General features: G+C 43.0%; 1 protein-coding gene across 2 annotated transcripts; it reads right to left on the bottom strand.

Moving 5' to 3' along the window:
- Positions 1-964: 964 nt before the first annotated feature.
- On the bottom strand, positions 965-17,208 carry RUFY1 (RUN and FYVE domain containing 1). 2 transcript variants are annotated; one of them, XM_064458421.1, is made up of 18 exons: positions 16,918-17,208; positions 13,623-13,796; positions 13,177-13,294; positions 12,472-12,573; positions 12,019-12,142; positions 10,822-10,880; positions 10,032-10,097; positions 9,325-9,394; positions 8,355-8,456; positions 7,818-7,934; positions 6,975-7,142; positions 5,323-5,420; positions 4,837-4,956; positions 3,946-4,075; positions 2,999-3,093; positions 2,481-2,529; positions 2,287-2,364; positions 965-1,654 (listed from the first exon to the last, which is right to left on the bottom strand). In XM_064458421.1, the coding sequence occupies exons 1-18, from the start codon at positions 17,183-17,185 to the stop codon at positions 1,511-1,513; spliced, it is 2,082 nt and encodes a 693-aa protein (XP_064314491.1). In that variant the 5' UTR covers positions 17,186-17,208; the 3' UTR covers positions 965-1,510. The 2 variants fall into 2 exon arrangements, with proteins under 2 accessions (XP_064314491.1, XP_064314493.1); XM_064458423.1 differs by having other exon boundaries at positions 16,967-17,102.
- Between the last annotated feature and the right edge of the window lie 1,105 nt (positions 17,209-18,313).

Here is an 18,313-nt window from a genome sequence, read left to right as displayed (position 1 = left end):
GTTTGGGTACTGGCTGACTCACCTGGAGAACCCCTTGCTGACTTGGCTGTTCACTGCAATGTTTCAATAAATGCAACCTGCAAAGCATTCTGCTTAATGGTGTGGTTCCACGCGCAGCTCAGTCACTGCTTTAAGTGCTGGAATGGCCCCTGCTTCCTGGGGGCTGCCACAGTTCACCACTGCCCTTTCCAGTTACCCATTCTTCCCTTGGTGTTAGGAGTTGGAGGTCCCTCTTTGCAGTGAGGAGGAGCCCATCGTGTTGTTCCTCAGCACTGGGGCTGTGCTGTTGTCCCTGCCCTGGCACAAGCCTGTCCCAGTGACAGCTGCTGACAACAGCCATTGCTGGGGCTGGAGCAGGGCTCAGGGTCCCTGGGCTGGGAGAACCAGGTTGCTGAAGGGCAGAATGGGCTGGTGGGGCTTGTGCTGCCCCAAAGGAAGCCTGAGCCAGTGAGAGCCACTGCCTGCAGCCAAAGAGCTGTGGTGCATTGTGTGGTGCTTGCCCAGGTGCTGCTGGGCATGGGGCTGCCTTCGCTTCCCCTGTTAGTGGTGGGACTGGGCAGCTACTGCCTTGGCACAGGGTAGTGGCTGGTGTATCGCAGACTGCTGGGAGTGGCGTACCTTGGCCTGCGCGCTGCCTTGCTCAGGCATGAGAAAGTGACATCATCAGCAAGAGCCATGCAGAAGTCGTAACAGCCGGCAGGATCAACTGCCCTGCTGCATCTCGGCGAGCTGGAGGCACTGCCTGCTGGTTCCCTGGGGCCGCAGGGAAGCGGTCAGTTGCTGCTGTGGAGCACTGGCTTCACCTGCCCCCTTCCAGGAGAACACAGAGCCCACCAGCTGCAGGCAGTTGTTAGGTGCAGTCTGGTATCTCCAGCTGAAGCCCTCAACACACTCAGCCACGCAAGCGCTCACGCTTCCAGGCTCCGTGCCTGACAGCTGTTAAACATGAGACCTTCAAGCCTGGTTTTAGTTTCTGCAAAAGGCTTTATTGTGTAACTACAGTTCTGTGGGCACAGCGACTTTCAGAACAAGTGACTGCAGTGAACTGAAGGCACATTCATTGATGCTCATCATAAAGCTCTTTCTATTGACAATTCATAAATCGACTTTGCTTCTCTGCACTCAAATACAAAACTGTACACGAGCCCGTGAAACACAACAGCACCTACAGCGACAATACAGAGGGACTGAAGTTAATGTGCAACATCCGGAGGGATCAAATAAATGTAGAAACGCCATATACAAATTTTAATACAAATATCTATAAAAATCAGAAAAGGGAATTTGCACTTTAAGGGAAATTACAGTCAATTTAATTTTCTTAATTCTTCCAGTTGGCGAAATATTAGCTTGCATAATCCCTGCAAATTATTTTACACTGCTCTGTTTTAAGAGTGGAAAATCCTAGAGACCAGCCAGCCTGCTGCACAGAGATGTCTGGAACTCAGAATTAAAAAAACAATGGCTACATTTCCAATGTTAGCACGGTCCTGTCGAGGTTACGAAAGCCTTAGGAGGAGTTGGATGAACACCGCTGAAGTAGTAAAGTGTGACAAGTATCGCAAACGCGGACGGGTTTAGGATACGACGGCAGTGCAAGTTCGTTGCTGGAGCAAGTGTTGCAGAAGATGTCCCCGCAGTTTCTGCAGTGATGCTACAAAGAGAGTTAGAATAAGCACAGCTGCCAAAAAATCGACCATCAGAAGAGAGACATCAGAGCTTACAAAAGCTTTCAGAGCCCACGGCTGCTGCCCTCCGCTCCCCAGCAGGCCCAGCCCTCCCAGCAGCGCATCCCCTGCGCAGAGGGCTGGAGGTGAAGCACTGTGACCCTTGCCCTGGCTCGCCGGCACCACGGGCCCAGCCGGGGGTGGAGGAGCCCTGCCACCGTCCCACAGCTCCCCACAGGCCCTGGGCAGGTCCCCGCACAGCCGGGGCCGGCCTTTCAGGAAAGCCCCGAGAGCGAGCTGTCCCGCACCCCGGCAGCAGCACCCGGTGCCTGACGGCGCAGCATAGCCTGTTGGCATCCGGCCCTCACAGCAAAGGGCCAGCTGGGCAGGGAGAAGGAGCGCATCCCGGAGAGCGCAGCCCACAACAGCTCCCCACCAACGAAAAGGCCCGGCCCAACGATGTTATTTTTAGGATGGGAAACACCAAATCACTCCTCTATGTAGTTATCGTGCCAACGAGGTCTGGGCTCGAAGCAGTGTCGGTCTTCCCAGGCAAACCATGCAGTTTTTGTTTTGTCATGGAAAAAAAAGAAGAGAAACTTCCACTGAACAACACTACCTTCCTTCTTGAGATAGAGAATTCCTTTTCACATTGCTTGCAGTGCGTTGCTTCATCGTCCTTCAGCCAGGTATGACCCTAGAAGAATGGGAACGATAACCTCACGGTAGATACAAATAAATGTATAAAACAGAATTCAAAGGCAGTTTACCAACGTTGTTGGTATTTTTCGAAAGCCATGAGATGCAGAGTACCTTCAGCGCTTTATTTACTTCTTTAATATCTTCCATCTTCAACTTTGATCTGGGGAAAAAAAAAAACCAGTGCCCTCTGCATGATGTCATGTTTAGTTGTGGCTTTTTTACCTGCCCTTCCACTGCCTCTGACCCCCTGGCTCAGCCAGCTCCCTGTCTGGGCTCTGAGCCGCTCGGTGCCACCAGGGAGCCCCAAGCTCCATCGCCCTGGGGTATCAGGTCGCCCCGACCTCCGTCACCTTTTCAGTGTATTCAGACGAATGTGGGAAAAGCACGGTTCCACTGCAGGAACTAAGTATTTACTGTACTGTTTCCTGTCTCAGCCAGTTCACTCATGCAAGGATCTCCCCTCACTTTTATTTCACAGCTGTTTAGTTTCTCATGCATAGTAATTGCCTCCTAAAATTCTCACATTTGTTAATTTTTATCACTGGATGGGTTTCACAATTATTTGTATTAGTTTGATACTCCCTCCTCCAGGTCACATCACTTATAGGAGTTCAGTTCCTAGAACTTACTGGCTGAGATGAAGGCCCATTTCTTGAAGAGCTTGTTCCTGCTCCTCACAGACTTTCTCCAAGTTCTGCTTCTCATCTTGCAATTTTCTCAGTTCCTATAAGATTAAGCACAAAGTCAAGTGTTTCGTGTGATAGGTTTGACCTATAATCTAGATCAGACAGTCTGTCCGAACAACCTGTTCACAAGAAGCAGCTCCTTTACAAAGCTACCTATTTTCCATTAAGGCTTGATTTTTAGGATTACCTGAGTGAACTACCCAGGGCTTCTTGTAGAGCACAAACACTGAAGTCATCTAACCATATTTACCAGAAAGACAGAAAGATTTTCAGGCTTTAAACATCCTTGACCACGGCTGGGATGCAGCAGCCTTACGCCCACCACGGGTGTGTAGGCAGACACTGGGGTACAATCATGCCTTCATAATCTAAACTGCTTAATGGACAGGAGCAAATTCTTTTCAGATTAAGAAGAATGTTCATGCTTAAAATAAATCACATTCAGTTGTTCTGAATGCCTGAAAATGGGTTCCTGTTTTATTACCTACAGCTGAAAGACTCCACACAGCCACTGAAAGCTCTGACCTTGCCACTTCCCCCCTGAGCAGGGGTGTCTCACCACGGGACAGCTGAGCAGCTTCTCGTCCCCAGCTGTCCTGCCGCAGCTTCAGCTCCTGACTGATGAACGGCTCAGAGCCTTGCGCAGCTAAGGCAGGTCAGACTGAACCCTCCTCGGCCACCTCTAGCTAAGCTGTTTTCCCTGCCTGAGCCCTGTACTGCTCCACATTCCTTCCCTTGCCATTTCGTGTGCAGGTTTGCATTCATGTCAGCCAAGCAGTTGAAAACACTCAGAGGAGAGCGGTACAGAAGAAATTACTCTACTGCCAACATTGCACTGGGTCTAAGTCAGCTTTACTCCCGAATGCTGGGCACGTTTGCACCGTCCGTACCTGTTTCAGTCCTTCCATTTGTTGCAGTTCTGTTTTAAGCAGAGTGGTAGCATCCTTCTCTTGGTGTAGTTCTCTTTGCAAAGTCTGTCTCTGTTCCTTTTCAGATTTTAACTCCTTTTCCAGAGTTGAGCTATTTAAAAAAATGTATTCTAAGAAACCCTAAAGAAGAATATCCTACAGCACTTAAGCATAGCAACAGTATGAGAAGAAGAAACCTTGTCCAAAAGAGGGCAAAAACTAGGGCGGTGTTCTGGGAAAGGAAAGAACACAGTTGTTATGGCAGCAGACTTCAAGAACTATATTAGCATTCGCAGGTCACAGAAAACAAGCAGCAATGAATGGCTAGAAGAAAAAAAGAAACAAATACCACCCCAAAACCAAAACCCCAAACCCAGTCCCCACATGGACATATTTAACTACACGTGTTTAAACAGCCATGTTTAAAAATGATGCTCTGCCCTGAAGTCTGACCAGTGAAAGAAGCATTTTCTATAGTTATTAGAAACCTTTAGAGGATTAACACTCCCTAAGAACACCAGGATGCTCCCCAAACCCTTCCAAAACCCCACTCCATTTGGATGACAGTCACTTACACACTCAGCCTACAAGCATGACCGTATCTATCTCCTGATTTACTAAAAAAGCAATGGAAAACTCCATTGCCATTTCTACTGGCACTCTCTGCTCAAACCGGATGTTCTGGAAAAGGCATTTCAAAACCCTCATGCTCTCCGTGCACTATCCAGAAGCTCTGTGCTTCCCTAGACCGTGCATACTTCTGTCAATACCTGCTGAACCCAATATAACAATGCAAACCTACCCTCTTTAGGTCTGAGCACAAAAGGAGTAGAAAGCAGAAGGGAAGGAAAAAAACCTGATCAGATTAAATACCATTTGCTATCCAGCTGGGACATCTGTTGCCGGCAAGTGTCAAGCTTGCCAGCAAGCTCTTGCTTCATCTTGTTGCATCTTTCTTCTGCTGCCTGCCTTGCCTTCTCTGCATGCTGTAATCTACAAAGTAAGGGACATGTACAGAACTGTTGAAAGCAACTGTTTCTGGGAAAAAAAACCCCTAAACCTAAAGAAAACCTCTAAAGCGAGAGTCACACCCATTCTTAAACTAAAGTCATCATGTTTTTAAACAGCCTGCCTATGGAAACAGCTATGGTTTTCGAATGGGTCAATTATGGGCACATTTGCCTGGGAAAAGAATACAGGTGAGTGCAGAGGGTGATAAGGAGGGGAAAGGAGAACAAACGTCATGCTGGCATGTATGCCCACGTCTGCAGGAGGCATATGGAAGGTTATGCTGTAAAGGTTCCAGCTGGAAACTTTCTACTGATTTCAGTGTTGACTTTTTGAACTTGTAATTATTACCTCTCTTCCATTTGTTTCATAGAGGACATCATCTCATTTGTTTTTCCTTCAAAAGAGGATATGGCTTCCATTTTCTGTTGTAATGAACATTCCGCGTTCTGTAGGAATAAGTGAATAAATATTCCAGGTAATACATTTTATTTTTCTAAAGCAGAACATGTTAGTGTTTAATAAAGGTCTGCCACTAGATAAAGAATGTTTAGCTTGCTGCAGGCCATGCCTGCGTTGAACTGGAATGTACAAACAAAATGCTGATAATACCAGAGCAGACACTCCTCAACTTGTTTTGTTAGGAGCTCAGGAAAAAAAACTTTACAAAGTTTTGACCTCTGAGATCAGCTACAAGCCAAAAATCTTCTCTTTAGAAACAAGCTTGAAGAAAGTAATTATCAGATTAAATCAACAGGATATGAATATCAATTATGATTTGAATGTAACAGCTGCACTCAGTGAGCATGGAACCAGGAAGCCAAAAAAAACCCCAAATCAATACTTCTTCTGAAAGCAAAGGCATACCTCAGCACGGGGGTTTCACCAGCCATTGCCTCCCAAGTTTCTGTGCATCTGTGAAGGAGGCAAAGGCCTGGATAAAGACTGAAGAGGCATCAGGAAACAGTCCATAAAACTTGAGAGGAATCCCCCAGGATTTCTGGCACCAAGTACGGGAGGGGAAGTCTAGTTAAACTCTCATTAAGGGAGACACGCTCTGTAGACTTTGGGTGAACACTACTCCTCTGTCACCTCCTTGTAGAAACACCCATCAGTGTATTTTTTTTCCAATTGAAAAAAAAGACAAAACACCACAACCCACCCAAAAAACAACAACAAGAAAACCCAAACCATCCCCAAGTCCCTGCAATGTAAATGACACGAAGGATGGAGAAAGTAAACTCTAAAAACTGCCAGGGTAAGGAAGAGACTGAGGAAGGGAGACAGGCCCAGAAAGCAAAATTATTTCCATTTTACTTCTCAAACCATCTTACATCTGGAGAGCCAGGTCTTCTGCTGAAGGGGGTATAACAATATACCTAAACCAATCCACCAACTTCTGGGTAGCTCCAGAGGCTGGCCTAACCACAGAGTTCCTCCCTCCCCAAATCCAGTGTTGCCTTTCCACAGGCTATAGCACTCAGCTGACCCTCTGGGTACAGACTACAGGAGACAGGCAAAAATAACTGATAGTTTTCTATTGGTTTAGAGAGGCTTATTGTTGGTTTCTACAGTAAACACTGTTAAATGTGGTGCAAGTGAAAGGCAAGACAACACAGACAGGAAGGAGAACCAAGACAGTTCTTGGCTGCAGTAAGTAATTTTTTAAAAGACTAATCATTCAGTGGTTAGAGCAAAGGACCCTTGCAAACACCTTCTCCCCTGGGAGAGTTCATTTGTCTCAGCATTTGCTGGATGATCCTATGGCACACTACGCAGCATACTGAAGGAAACCCCCTTTCTTTCCAGACGTACCCAATATAATACCAATAATGAAGCGTAATAAAAAAATTAAACAGTTCTAAAATAGATATTCTTAAGAAAATTGTTGCATCTAAGTATTACTTCAGATGCATTTAAGTGCACATGCACCCCCAGCACACAAGTAACGTGCAAAAGACCACTACTACAGCTGTTCTTTCTGTTCTCCACTAGGTACATACCTGAGATTTGTGAAACATCTGCAGGTTAATAGCCTTCACGTCTTCTAACTGTTGGCGAAGTGCAACTAAAGTGTCTTGTTTTTCGTGAGTATCTTTTTCCAGAAGTTTCATGGCAATTTCCATTTCTGTTTTCATTCCAATTTGTAGCTCCAACTCTTTCTCTAGTTCCTTACAAAGAGATTTCCTAGTTACTGCTATCTAGCCATACGTCAGGGATAAGCATTTCCAAAACCCACATGACCCCACTCACAAACTCTGTATTACTCTGAGATAATACTGAACTATGATATTACAGAACAGTCAGGTCTCAAATAATACATTAAGTTAGTAAGACCAAAACACTATCCCAGCTCTCCAGATCAGGGTGCAGATCTGCTGGCATGAATTGCAGAGCTCAGGGTGTAACTTAGCAGCCTGTCAAGTGCAGCATTTCTCCTGGAGTTGGGATAACTTAGAGCCGTAGGCTTCAGCAAGCTTGGGCAGCCTCTTCACCACTCACTGATTAGCATGTCACTGGGTAAGTGACTGCTGAGCATATACCATGCTTTCCTCCATGAAGACAGCTGCCACTCTGTGTGTTCTGATCTTAGTCTCTGCAATAATAATGCCGGTAGGTTCTTAAACAGGGGAAGACGTTTTATTTTCAGCATTCCCAAAGTCCTAATTTCCAGTACTTTACAGACACAGTTAATGACCAATACCCACCGTCTTGCTTGCAATGCCTTTATGAATCCTGAATAGCTGCAAAAAGTGCACAGCATACATCTTCGATTTGTAATGCTGCCTTAAAGCATGCAGAATCCTGGATCTTTCATTTCAATTCCTATTGTTAAGTCTCCTTACCAGCCTAATTTTTTTTTCTTCTTTCAACTGCTTCCAAACATCACTGTACATTTCATCAAGACCCTGGCGTGACTGCCTGTAAGTATCCAATTCTACTTTTGTATCCTCTTTTGTTACCTAAAAGAAACATCAGCAAAAAAGCCACTTGGATCACAAAGCTATGCATTTAAAGTATGCCTTAATTTCTTGTGTGTAACACAGTATTTCTATGTGCAATTTCAAGTAAAATCCTACTATTTTACAACTAATAAGGCAGCAAACGTTAATTAGCTGAAATTTCAAAGACTAGTAAAATAAAAAGAAACCATTCTAATACTTTTAATGCTTTCTCTCTTCTGCAAGTATATATTTGTGTAGTAAAGAACAGCAAAATCTAACGCTTGTGCATACTACACACAAAACCTGTGACCTATACAGCAGTATGCTCAACTCTGCTTAGCATTCCAGTTCAAAGTGCTTTTGAGAGCCCTAACTACAGTTGATCAAAAGAGATCACTTATTTTAAGGATCCTCATCATCTTTAAATAGGTGTCCCACCTCTACGCTTTTTTCACTCCGTTCACGAATTAATTCGTTTTGTTGTTTTAACTGCTGCTGCTCTTCCTGAAGTGATCCAATTCGGTCAGTTGCTGCCGCAAGCTGTTTACAAAGAGAATATCTATATTTAATCACTGTACAAGCATGCCACATCTGGAGGAATACTAAACTTATTTGCTCTGCCTTTGTAGCAGGTGTGCTGCTCACTTCCCCTTTCGCCCCCCAACTGTCCCCAGAAGCTGCCTGACCCTTCTGCAGCCATCCTCACTGTACAGCCTAAATTAATAAGCCCACCAGCATTTGTTCACTTGACTTCTGCTTCATGCCCTCATCGATTATTTTTAAATATTAACTGTGCAAAGAAATGCATCCGAGTATAAAAGGCTAAAATCCACCACAGATCTGTGACCTGTGGTATTCATTCTGGTATGAACTAGAAAGCCATAGAGCAAGTCAGGTCTGACATTCACTGGGGGAACCTTATGGCACTTTCAAGTGGAAAAACCCCCAAAAGTGTTGCGATTAGACTACACAGACTCTGAACTCATATATATGTTAATCTATACATAAACAGTAAAACAACACCATCACAACAAAAAACAGAACAACCATTGTCTCGCATGCTGCTGGATTCTATTTCAGTTCCCAGCTAGGAAAGACTTGCTAATTGAAGTGTGATTCTTTTCCTTCTCTTTTTCTGAGTTCTGTTTAACGCACATGACAAATACATACAGACACACACGTGCAGAAGAAGAGGGACAAATCATGTTCATCATAGTGGTATGATTACTTTTGGGCGGAGACACCATTGCAAGATAAAAACCTTGACTAAGGAAACCCGTCTAGCAAGTACATGCCCAAAAGCATTTTAACAGCTACCATAATGTAGAAGCTTTCCACAGACCTTTCAGGGAGTTTTGCCTCTGATGGAAAAGAGCTATGAGAAATATTTAACGGACCAGACACAAACCTCTTCCTGGAGTTTTGAATTGGTCTTTTCCAAACAGTCTATTTTGTTCTGAAGATCTGCAACCGTGCAACTGCAGCAAGGAACACAGATGCATAAAAACAGTAAAAGAAGTGCCAGTGTTCGACATATATTCCTATCCTCAACCATACTCTTACTGTCTTACATTTGTTAACAATGAAATACTTTGGTGAGCTGGCAAAAAACCCAGAGGAAGGACAATTGTCCCTCTTAAGCTCTGAGAGGACCACTCATTTCCCTACAGTTGGCAGCCTACCATATTAGTCAGCAGCCCTGTTCTGGCTTAGCTTTTGCAGTCTTAACACCCCTCTGATGCTCAAGAGGGTAAGTAAGGCCTGCTCCTCCCACTGAGCAACCTATGGGGGAAGAACAGAGACTCTTCCTCTAAAGAATGAATTTCCAGATGCATTCGTAACAGTTTTCTCTTGAAAAAGTATGTCCAAAATCTTCTGTTAATCACTAGGTGAGTCTCAAAAAAGTCACCTATTATTAGACAGACTTGTTTTCTGCATCGCATGTCATCAGAAGATTAGGATTACAAAATGAAACTAAGACTTTGGGAAATAATCAGAAAAGGCATTTCAATATCAGACAAAAAACTACAGGATTGACAGCAGAGACAGTCAAAGCCATATTGAAAAAGTTAAACAGGATGAGTGTTTGTACATTAGAATAGATTAAAATCCCACCTTAGATGTCGGTTAAGTTCTTCCACATAATGCTTTTGGTCCAGGACAGCTGTAATCCCTCCATCTCTAGTTGTAGAAGGGAGAATTTATTGAGAAGAAACTCCTTCATTCTGAAGTGTTAGTCTGTACTAGAGTTTTCAGCACAGACTTGCAAACAGAGGTAAAATCTTTTCTCCTTTTCTTATAAAAATACTTGTGCCTGAGCTAGACTGGAAGCATGGGGGAGGTGAAGCAGCTCTTTAGCTGCTTCTTCTCAGCAGCTGAACAGTGAAATGCTCTGAAGTGCAGGAAGCACACAACTATGAAGCCCTCTCCGTTCGCTACAGGTCTAGATACAGTGATGCTACCAGTTGCAGCCTCTAATCCACCTAACATTTCATCTAAAAGTACTTTTTATCCTCCATAACTAATCTCTCCTACAAAGACAACTACTTAATTGCGAGCATTTCTGAAACAATGCTTAAGAACAACGCAGTGATTTAGTAGTGGGTGACCTGGCAGATCGTGTCTCCTAAAACCCAGTAAAAACACAACCTAAAATTCTGGGTGCTTTCAATTTGCTCCCAGCTCAAGACACAAACTTTCCACACTGTACTGTTAAAGCTACCATGAGCTCAACCTCTGAATGTTAATACTTTTGTTTAGCTAACAAAATCTGGTTTGGATTATTTTCTTTGGATGATTAAAAAAGTTTAAGATCTCTACCACTCACGTGCTCCCACGAGTGCCTGACAGGTTTGTTCTACAAAAAAACCATACCAGTTTAGAATCAATAATTCACCATACATACTGTTTGCCATCACTGTCCTGCGTTTCCTTAAGGTACAAGGAAAAATCAATCACTCCAACCTGAAAAATATATTTAAGACATTAAGACACCTGCACAGTGCAATTCTGCATAGCAGCAGGCATTACCTCATATTTGGAAAAAGGTAAACATCTGAAGTTTAAGCTTAGAAAGACAGCTAATACCTATATTCTTTCCAGCTGAAGCAAATGTACAAGCTAGTGTTTGTCATAAAATCATCAAAATAACCATATTCAGTGTTCTCAGTTTCTAGCAGTTATTAGTTTTGACAGCATCTCCACAAACTGCTACTTAAAGAGATGGATACTGATGTACTTTTTTTTTTTGATTCAACATGGGAAACATGATGAGCTGCCACATGTGACATTCCCCCTGCACCACCCTGCCCCCCCAAAAAAACCCACCCCAACCAACCAACCCACCCAAACAAACAGAAAAAGAAAAAAGAACTTAAATCATGCTTTCTGAAAACAAACACAGTATCTTATGGAGATATGACATTCAAGCAGTTCTTTGAATTCTTACAAAGAAATTAAGAGTTAGCCATATTAATAATTTGTAGAACGGGCAGGATAATTTCAACATTGCCTTCTGCAACATTATCTTTTAAAGAACAAAAAGGTTAATAAGAATAAAATTATAGCAACACCAGTTTTTAATTTACAGTTTAGAAAGAGAATTAGACTTCTGCAATGCTACTGACCCCTTTAGTCAAAATTTACCTAACTCAAAAGTAAACAGATTGGCTGACAGAGGACATGGTCTCAAATTACAAGATACTTACAGTAAGATCAGCACAGATTCATCTAAGGCACTTATTTGTTTGGACCACAAATACTTCAAAACATTCCTTATACTCCTGGGCTGTTTTGTTAAAGCAACAGATGTATGTGACGTCACCCCCTCACACACCAAAGCCAAAGGGAAACCACCATTCCTCCTCAAAGCAAAACCTCCCGTAAGTCCCTAACAGATTGATCTTGACAATGTTCTCTCTTGTAATTAGCTAGGTCATCCAATTTCAATTCAATTCAAATGCCTGCTTATGAAAACAATGGCAAACCCTAGCTGCATACCACATTTAAGATTTCTGGACTCATCTCAGTCAAGTATTTATGGATGTGCTTAATTTTACTGGAATCTTACACAGACCAATCTCATTTAAGCTTTAATCTTCACCTGGGAGTCCAAGTCTTCTCCTTTCAAGCAAAGGTTTGCATCGATAACGTTCAGTCCAACTAGCAGACCCACAATGACTGCTCCTTCCTCCTCCATCATCAGCGCATCAGCTTCGTAAAATTCACTAGAAGAAGTATAAGGCATCACTGCACATCATAACGATTATAATGATGCGTCCATCACTGAAATCATATAAATACTAATGTAGTCCACATAAAGCTCCCTCCTTGCTAATTTATTCCACAAGGTGGAAGATGCAGAACTCTCACAGAAAATACTCTCCTCCTTCCTCTGTAGGTTCACTGCAAAAACAATGAACAACTTGGTCCTCTTCAGGTTGCAAGGAAAAGCTTAAAGTTTAACTGGTCAATTAATGACCTCTTACTACAACAACGAAAGGTTTCAGTGACTCAGTGAACACAATTCAGTGAGTACGCATGTCTGTACTGTTACCTTAATAGATGCTTATGGTCCAAGAGTACTTTGAGATAGTCTGCCAGTTTCTTTTGCATGAGTGCTAGATAAAGCCAAGCCCTTCCTCTTCCTACAGCAGTCCTACAATGAAAAGTTGCATGTTTTGGTAAAAATAAAATGGTTTATTAACTAGACTTATACAATTCAAAACTCTCCCTTTACAAAGCTTTCTCTCCAGAACACAGAAGCGTTTGAGTAAATCCCATTGCTTCAGTGAACAGGAGATATGTTGTAAAATCTTCCTAACTTGGAAAGACATACATGTTTTTCAACTATCACCATAACCCAACTATTGATGCATCCTAGCATTAAAACTAGTCTCTTTTCATCATCCTGAACTACCCAAATGAAATACTACAGCAACTAGCACGTGCACAAAATCGGACAAAGCCATAACAGTGAGGGAAAGAAGAAGGAAGAAAATATCTGTGAAGCCTCTACAGTGATTTTTAGCAAGCTTACAGAAATTTCCAAATGCTGTTTTTTAACCTAGCAGCACTGTTTGAATCAGAAGCACAGAGTATTTTGAGATGTCCTCCTTATCTCTTGAAGGAGTCAATGCCTCCTGCATACCCTTCTTTCTCTTTGGGAACAAGATACCATTAAGGAAGCGGAGAGACTACACTAAGGATTCTTTTTCCCAGCAGTATAAGAGAAATGCATCATCCCCAATAATCAACTTACTTCAACTCTGGCAGATTTTTAACACTAGTTGCTATATCTGATGCTTCAGGACAAAGTTTTTCCACTAGCTCCAAAGGACCAAAGAATGACTTGTTCTGTCCAATAAAAGTCTTCTTCACTAAAGAGAGTATAAAGATAAGTTTGTGAGGAAAAGTGTCAGGCTTCCAACTCCAGAATTACAAATTTTAGTCTACGTTTTTCTTTGTCTTACCAGCCTCTAGTATGTCAACAAAAAGGGGGCATTAAAAACACCTTGACAAGTTTAGGAGGCAAAAAACACAGGGTATATCAGAAGGTAACTGCATAGTGCTATCTGTAATACCAATTAGCATCATACAGCACATGTGATTAATATTAACACCATACAGAAGTCGAACCGGAGACACAGCGAGACAGGACAGGGACTCGTTTATCTGCCTCTCCTCAGCGTGGCAGCGGGTGCCCACCTTTCAGCCCGTGCTTGAGGCAGTGCTCCAGCACCACGAAGAACTGCTGCAAGGGAGGGAAGTCGGAGTCCAGGGTCCGCCCCAGGCTCAGGGCCGACTGGATCAGAATTTTGATACTGAGCTTCATCATGTTCATAAGGTTGGCCCGCTCCTCCATGGCGTGGTATCGCGCACCTGGGCGGGGAGGGGGGGGACACGGGTGGAGAAAGAAAAGCTGTTTTTAGAAACGCACCGCTCCGGACCGCTCGCAGCGCTGACAAGAGCGGTGCCTCCCCGCCTCGGTCTCCATCTTGCGGAGACGAACGGCTTGAGGCGAGCTGGGTTTAAGGCACGGGTGGATCCTCCCGCCGCCCAGGTCCGGCCTGGCAGGAGTGGGGAGACGACCCCACCCGCGGGCTGAGGCGACCCCGACCCGCCCGCGTTACCGCGGCGACGGCGCACGCACCGCCGCCGCCTCCCGCCCCCTCTCGCGAGGCCCAGCGTGGCGAGGCGGGCCGCGCCGGGCGCCATTTTAGAACGGGTCTGCGGGTCTGCCCGGAGAGGCGAGCGGGTCCTGTCAGCGCCGCCCCTCCCGCCGAGGCGGGGCAGGCTCCCCTCCCCTAAACCTGAAGGAGGACGAGGTGAAAACAGGCTGCCAGCTATTGCTTCTTCCTCCGGTCAACAGCAGGTCCTGACAGGGGCTGCCAGCTGCAGACCGGTGGTCACCTAAATCATCTGTTGAGCCAATGCTGTTGCATGAGGAGAATCCTGCTGTCACCTGTGGATCAAACATGGTCACACTCCCTTCTGCAGAAACAGCAGTTGCAGAAGACTGAGTCTAACAGGTAGAGCCCCGGTGTCAGTCACATGCAAGATTGTTAACGCTATTCCTAACACCATACAAAAGTATCTTACCGTACTAATTTTCCATTATTATCTTCCTTTTTGTGCACATAACGTTAATTTAGGATTAAAAATTAGCAAAACTCCCGTATCAGAAGAGAGATCAATTCTAATTAAGTTGATCTTAATAAGCACAAAGCACACAAAGTCCTACCTCCTCAGCAGCCTATTGTATCAATGACTATAATCAATGTAGCAGATGCCTCAAAATTGCATATAATGTCTTGAGACTGGTGATTAAAAGGGCTGTAATGTTTTGAATTTTGATCTCAGTACTGTCAGGTTACACATCAGGAACAGAAAAAAAGCTGACTGCAGAAACAAAATCAGTGACTTTCTTTGGGTATTGGGGTGTTTCAGTAGCAACGCCATCTTATTTTGATGGTTTCCTGAATTTGAATTTTTACTTTATCAGGAATACTTTGCCTGTAAGCCTTGCTCAACCCACAAGACTTAAAAAATGAACACAAATTTAAATGAAACAGTGTCTTAATAAGGGTCCCTTAATAAGGTCCCTGAGGTCCCTTCCAACCTGTGATTCTGTATTAAGTTGAATAATTACTTGAGCAATTTTTTTTTTGACTTGCAGATTTACACAGTCAAGTATATCTTTTGCAAAACTGTTGGTACAACAAGTTGGTACATGCAAAATAGATAGGTGTTAGACACATTACAAAGCCAAGCCTCAAAGATTAGGAATCGGGTTACCTAAGCACAAAAGATCACAGACATTATGCTGCAATCTTTAAAAATGTGGTCACACAGTCTTACATCTCATTCAATTCAACAGCTTCATCCTAACATCTTTTTGAAGCCCTATGCCTTGTTTGCTGTAATTATTCAGCGCACTTTGAAGTCAGAAAACACTGAAGCATGAAGAAAAGCTAACAGTTCTCCATCTTGTAGTCTTCAAGACTGCAAGTCTTTCTCAGTTTATATCGTTTAGACTTGTAGCTCTCAGCCTTCTCTGCAAGGCAGGACATAGTTTCCTCAATGGCAGACACGGATTTTATGATGTGCCTTTCTGTACGTCCAGCTGACTACAGTGTGTAGCACAGTTTACATGCCACCAACAGACCTGGAGTAGCAGGTGGAGCTTACAAGATCTCTGGAACAACATGGCAGCAGGGAGCAAGTTGCTAGTTTTCCACAAGTGGTCTTGCAGGCCTCAGCTTGTTTCTTAGAAATACCTGCTTTAAATTGAGTTTACAGTGCTTGGTCAAAGGTAAAAATGAATATGTCAAACAGGCAATTTAGCACCTGTGCACATTTCATATTTAAGTTATGAACAGATTTTTCTTACGGAATTGTCCTTAAAATTCATCAATATATTAGCCAAATACTTTGAAAAGTTTGGAGAGGTAGTGTTGCGTTCCCTTACTTTATAGATAAGCTGAAAGATTATTGTAAAAATTCCAAAGCGTGGAAGCTCCGTTTCAGGCAAGACAGCATTTTATTTCTCACCTCTTGCCAAATGCTATATGTTGTTTTGAATTACACCTATTCACAGCATTATTCCAAATACAGCAAAAGAAAATGGGATATTCTGCCCTTCATCAGGTTAGGTCCCAGGTGCTCAAGATGGGCATCCAGGAAACAAATTTGTGAGAAGTCTGGTGTGAGACTTCTAGATGCAGGGAAAGACAAGAACCTTGTTTTTTTCAGGACAGAATCTAAAACAAAAAGGTCAGCATCAGTTAGCAAAACAGCTCTGTTGCTCCAAAACCATTAAGTGCTAGTCCGAGAGCCTGGAGTACGAGACTCCAGGCCCAATTACTGCTACACTTGAACATTTTTGTTGCTGTGTTATGAATACCACTAAGATTTAATTTCCATACGAATTCAACTAAAGCCCTTTTAACTCAGTTCTGAGAGACCTGTTCCATAAATCTGTATGGTTGCTATATCCACAAATACAGATGTTTAGTAAAGCAAGCTGTGGTTAAATAGAAGGCATTGTTAGCATAGCTAAAAAGTAATGTATAACAAATCCATATCTTAGTTCACTTGTCCACTGTCTGACATGAAAGCTATACAAGAAGTACAGTATAATTCCTCCTCTGAGCCAGCACACCTCAGAAGGATAACGAACATCACTTATGAGGGCAGTCAGGCTGCTACTGAGGCAAACTTCAAGGGAGAGGGAGAAAAGGAATCAAATGAAAGCCTACTGCACTAAACTAAAGTCAGTTTTCCCAAATATATTAAGAGAATTCTTCTGATTAAATTTTGTTAAGTTCTACATCTGTGTTGTTTTTATAATTTTGCTTAAATGAAAAACTGCAGCATCAGGTTTTTAAAAAATAAATTCAAAGTAATAATCACGCATCACTGACACTCATCAACAGCACTTACGGGAGCAAACTTATTTGTGCACCGTAAAAGCAAGTTTACTAAATAAACATAACCATACTTGTTTTTGCTGTGCTGTCATTGCTGACTGGTTTGGATATGAATCCTACCAAGGATGCAGACTTCAGAGCGTTGCCATAGCTCAGCGCTAAGTTTTCCGAGGCTTTCTTGGCCAGCGAAAAGATAGGAGCAGACCACCTCGCTTCTTCCGTTTTCTCTTTTTCCTCGTTTTTCAGATCAGTCGTATTAGGAATCTGTTTTTTGTCAATAATCTCAAAGTCGTCTTTTATTTCCGCGGCAGATGCGGCGCAACTCTCCCCTTCAGCCATCTTTAATGTGTCATATGACCCGAGTCATGAGCAATGGAGCCGCCCCCCACCCGCAGCTTTGGGGGGCAGCTGCTGCAGAGCCCGCTGCACGGCCTCAGAGCGGCAGCCGGGGTAAGCCGGGCTGTAGGGCAAGCCTTTCCAGGAACGAGCAGTTTGCTTGATGTTCTTGGTTAAAGACTCGGGGCGGAAGATGACAAAAAGATTTCGCTTTTAAACAAGTTGTCAAAGTAACAAAGATACACTTTCCAGGTTTTTATCGCTGTGTTCCCACACATCATTTTAAATTCGAAAATTTATAGTATCTCTTGAAATCCCAGATTTTTGCAGTTAAGTTTTGATAGCTTAAAGAGATCTTTATTACTCTGGCTATACAAATCATTGTATCTTGATTAAAATGGTGAATTGATATGACAGGTTCATTGTTGTAAAAGGTGCTTGCTCGCATCACTGACATTACAAAATAACTGTAGTCAGTAAGGCTACTTCATTAATATATTTGGGCTGTGTTTGGTAGAAAAGATTTATCATGAAGGGGAACAGAAATTACCGTGGTATGAAAATTTGACCTTATTGGGTGTCTCAAATATTGATGTAGCCTGCTAATGCATGGCTTATTATCCATTTTTCCATCTAGCAACTGTATGTTCTTGAGATACATCACTCATTTAATCAAGAGATAGTAGATGAGATACTAGCTTTTTCGCTACGTAGAGAAAAGGTTTTTTTGTAAAGAAATGTGAAAAGGTGGAGGGAATAGGAGAGTTGATCAATGTCAGTAGTCTTCCAGTAAAATAAATCTTCAGGTCTGTATCTTTTATGTTCTCCTACTATAAGCTACTTTAAGATTGATTCTGTCCTGTTGGCTTCTCAGACATCGAAAATTTAACAACTTCTGTTGCACAAAGTACAGGGAAGTTCTTTTATTTTTTTTTTTTTCAGAATTCAGAGATCAGCAGCCTCTTATTCATCCATGATTCATGCGAGCTAAGTATAGGCTTTAAGCTACTTTTGCTAAAAGGTTATAAAGGTAAGTTTTACGCCATCTTGTGGACTCCAGCAGTATTTGGCTGTGTTTATAAGGAAGTAGTATCTATTAGCTTTGTGTGTTGCTATCTTGCAGTTGACTAT

The sequence above is a fragment of the Phalacrocorax carbo genome, chromosome 8 (genome assembly GCF_963921805.1).
Source record: "Phalacrocorax carbo chromosome 8, bPhaCar2.1, whole genome shotgun sequence".
Classification (NCBI taxonomy): domain Eukaryota; kingdom Metazoa; phylum Chordata; class Aves; order Suliformes; family Phalacrocoracidae; genus Phalacrocorax; species Phalacrocorax carbo.
This window is presented reverse-complemented; position numbering and strand designations above follow the sequence as displayed.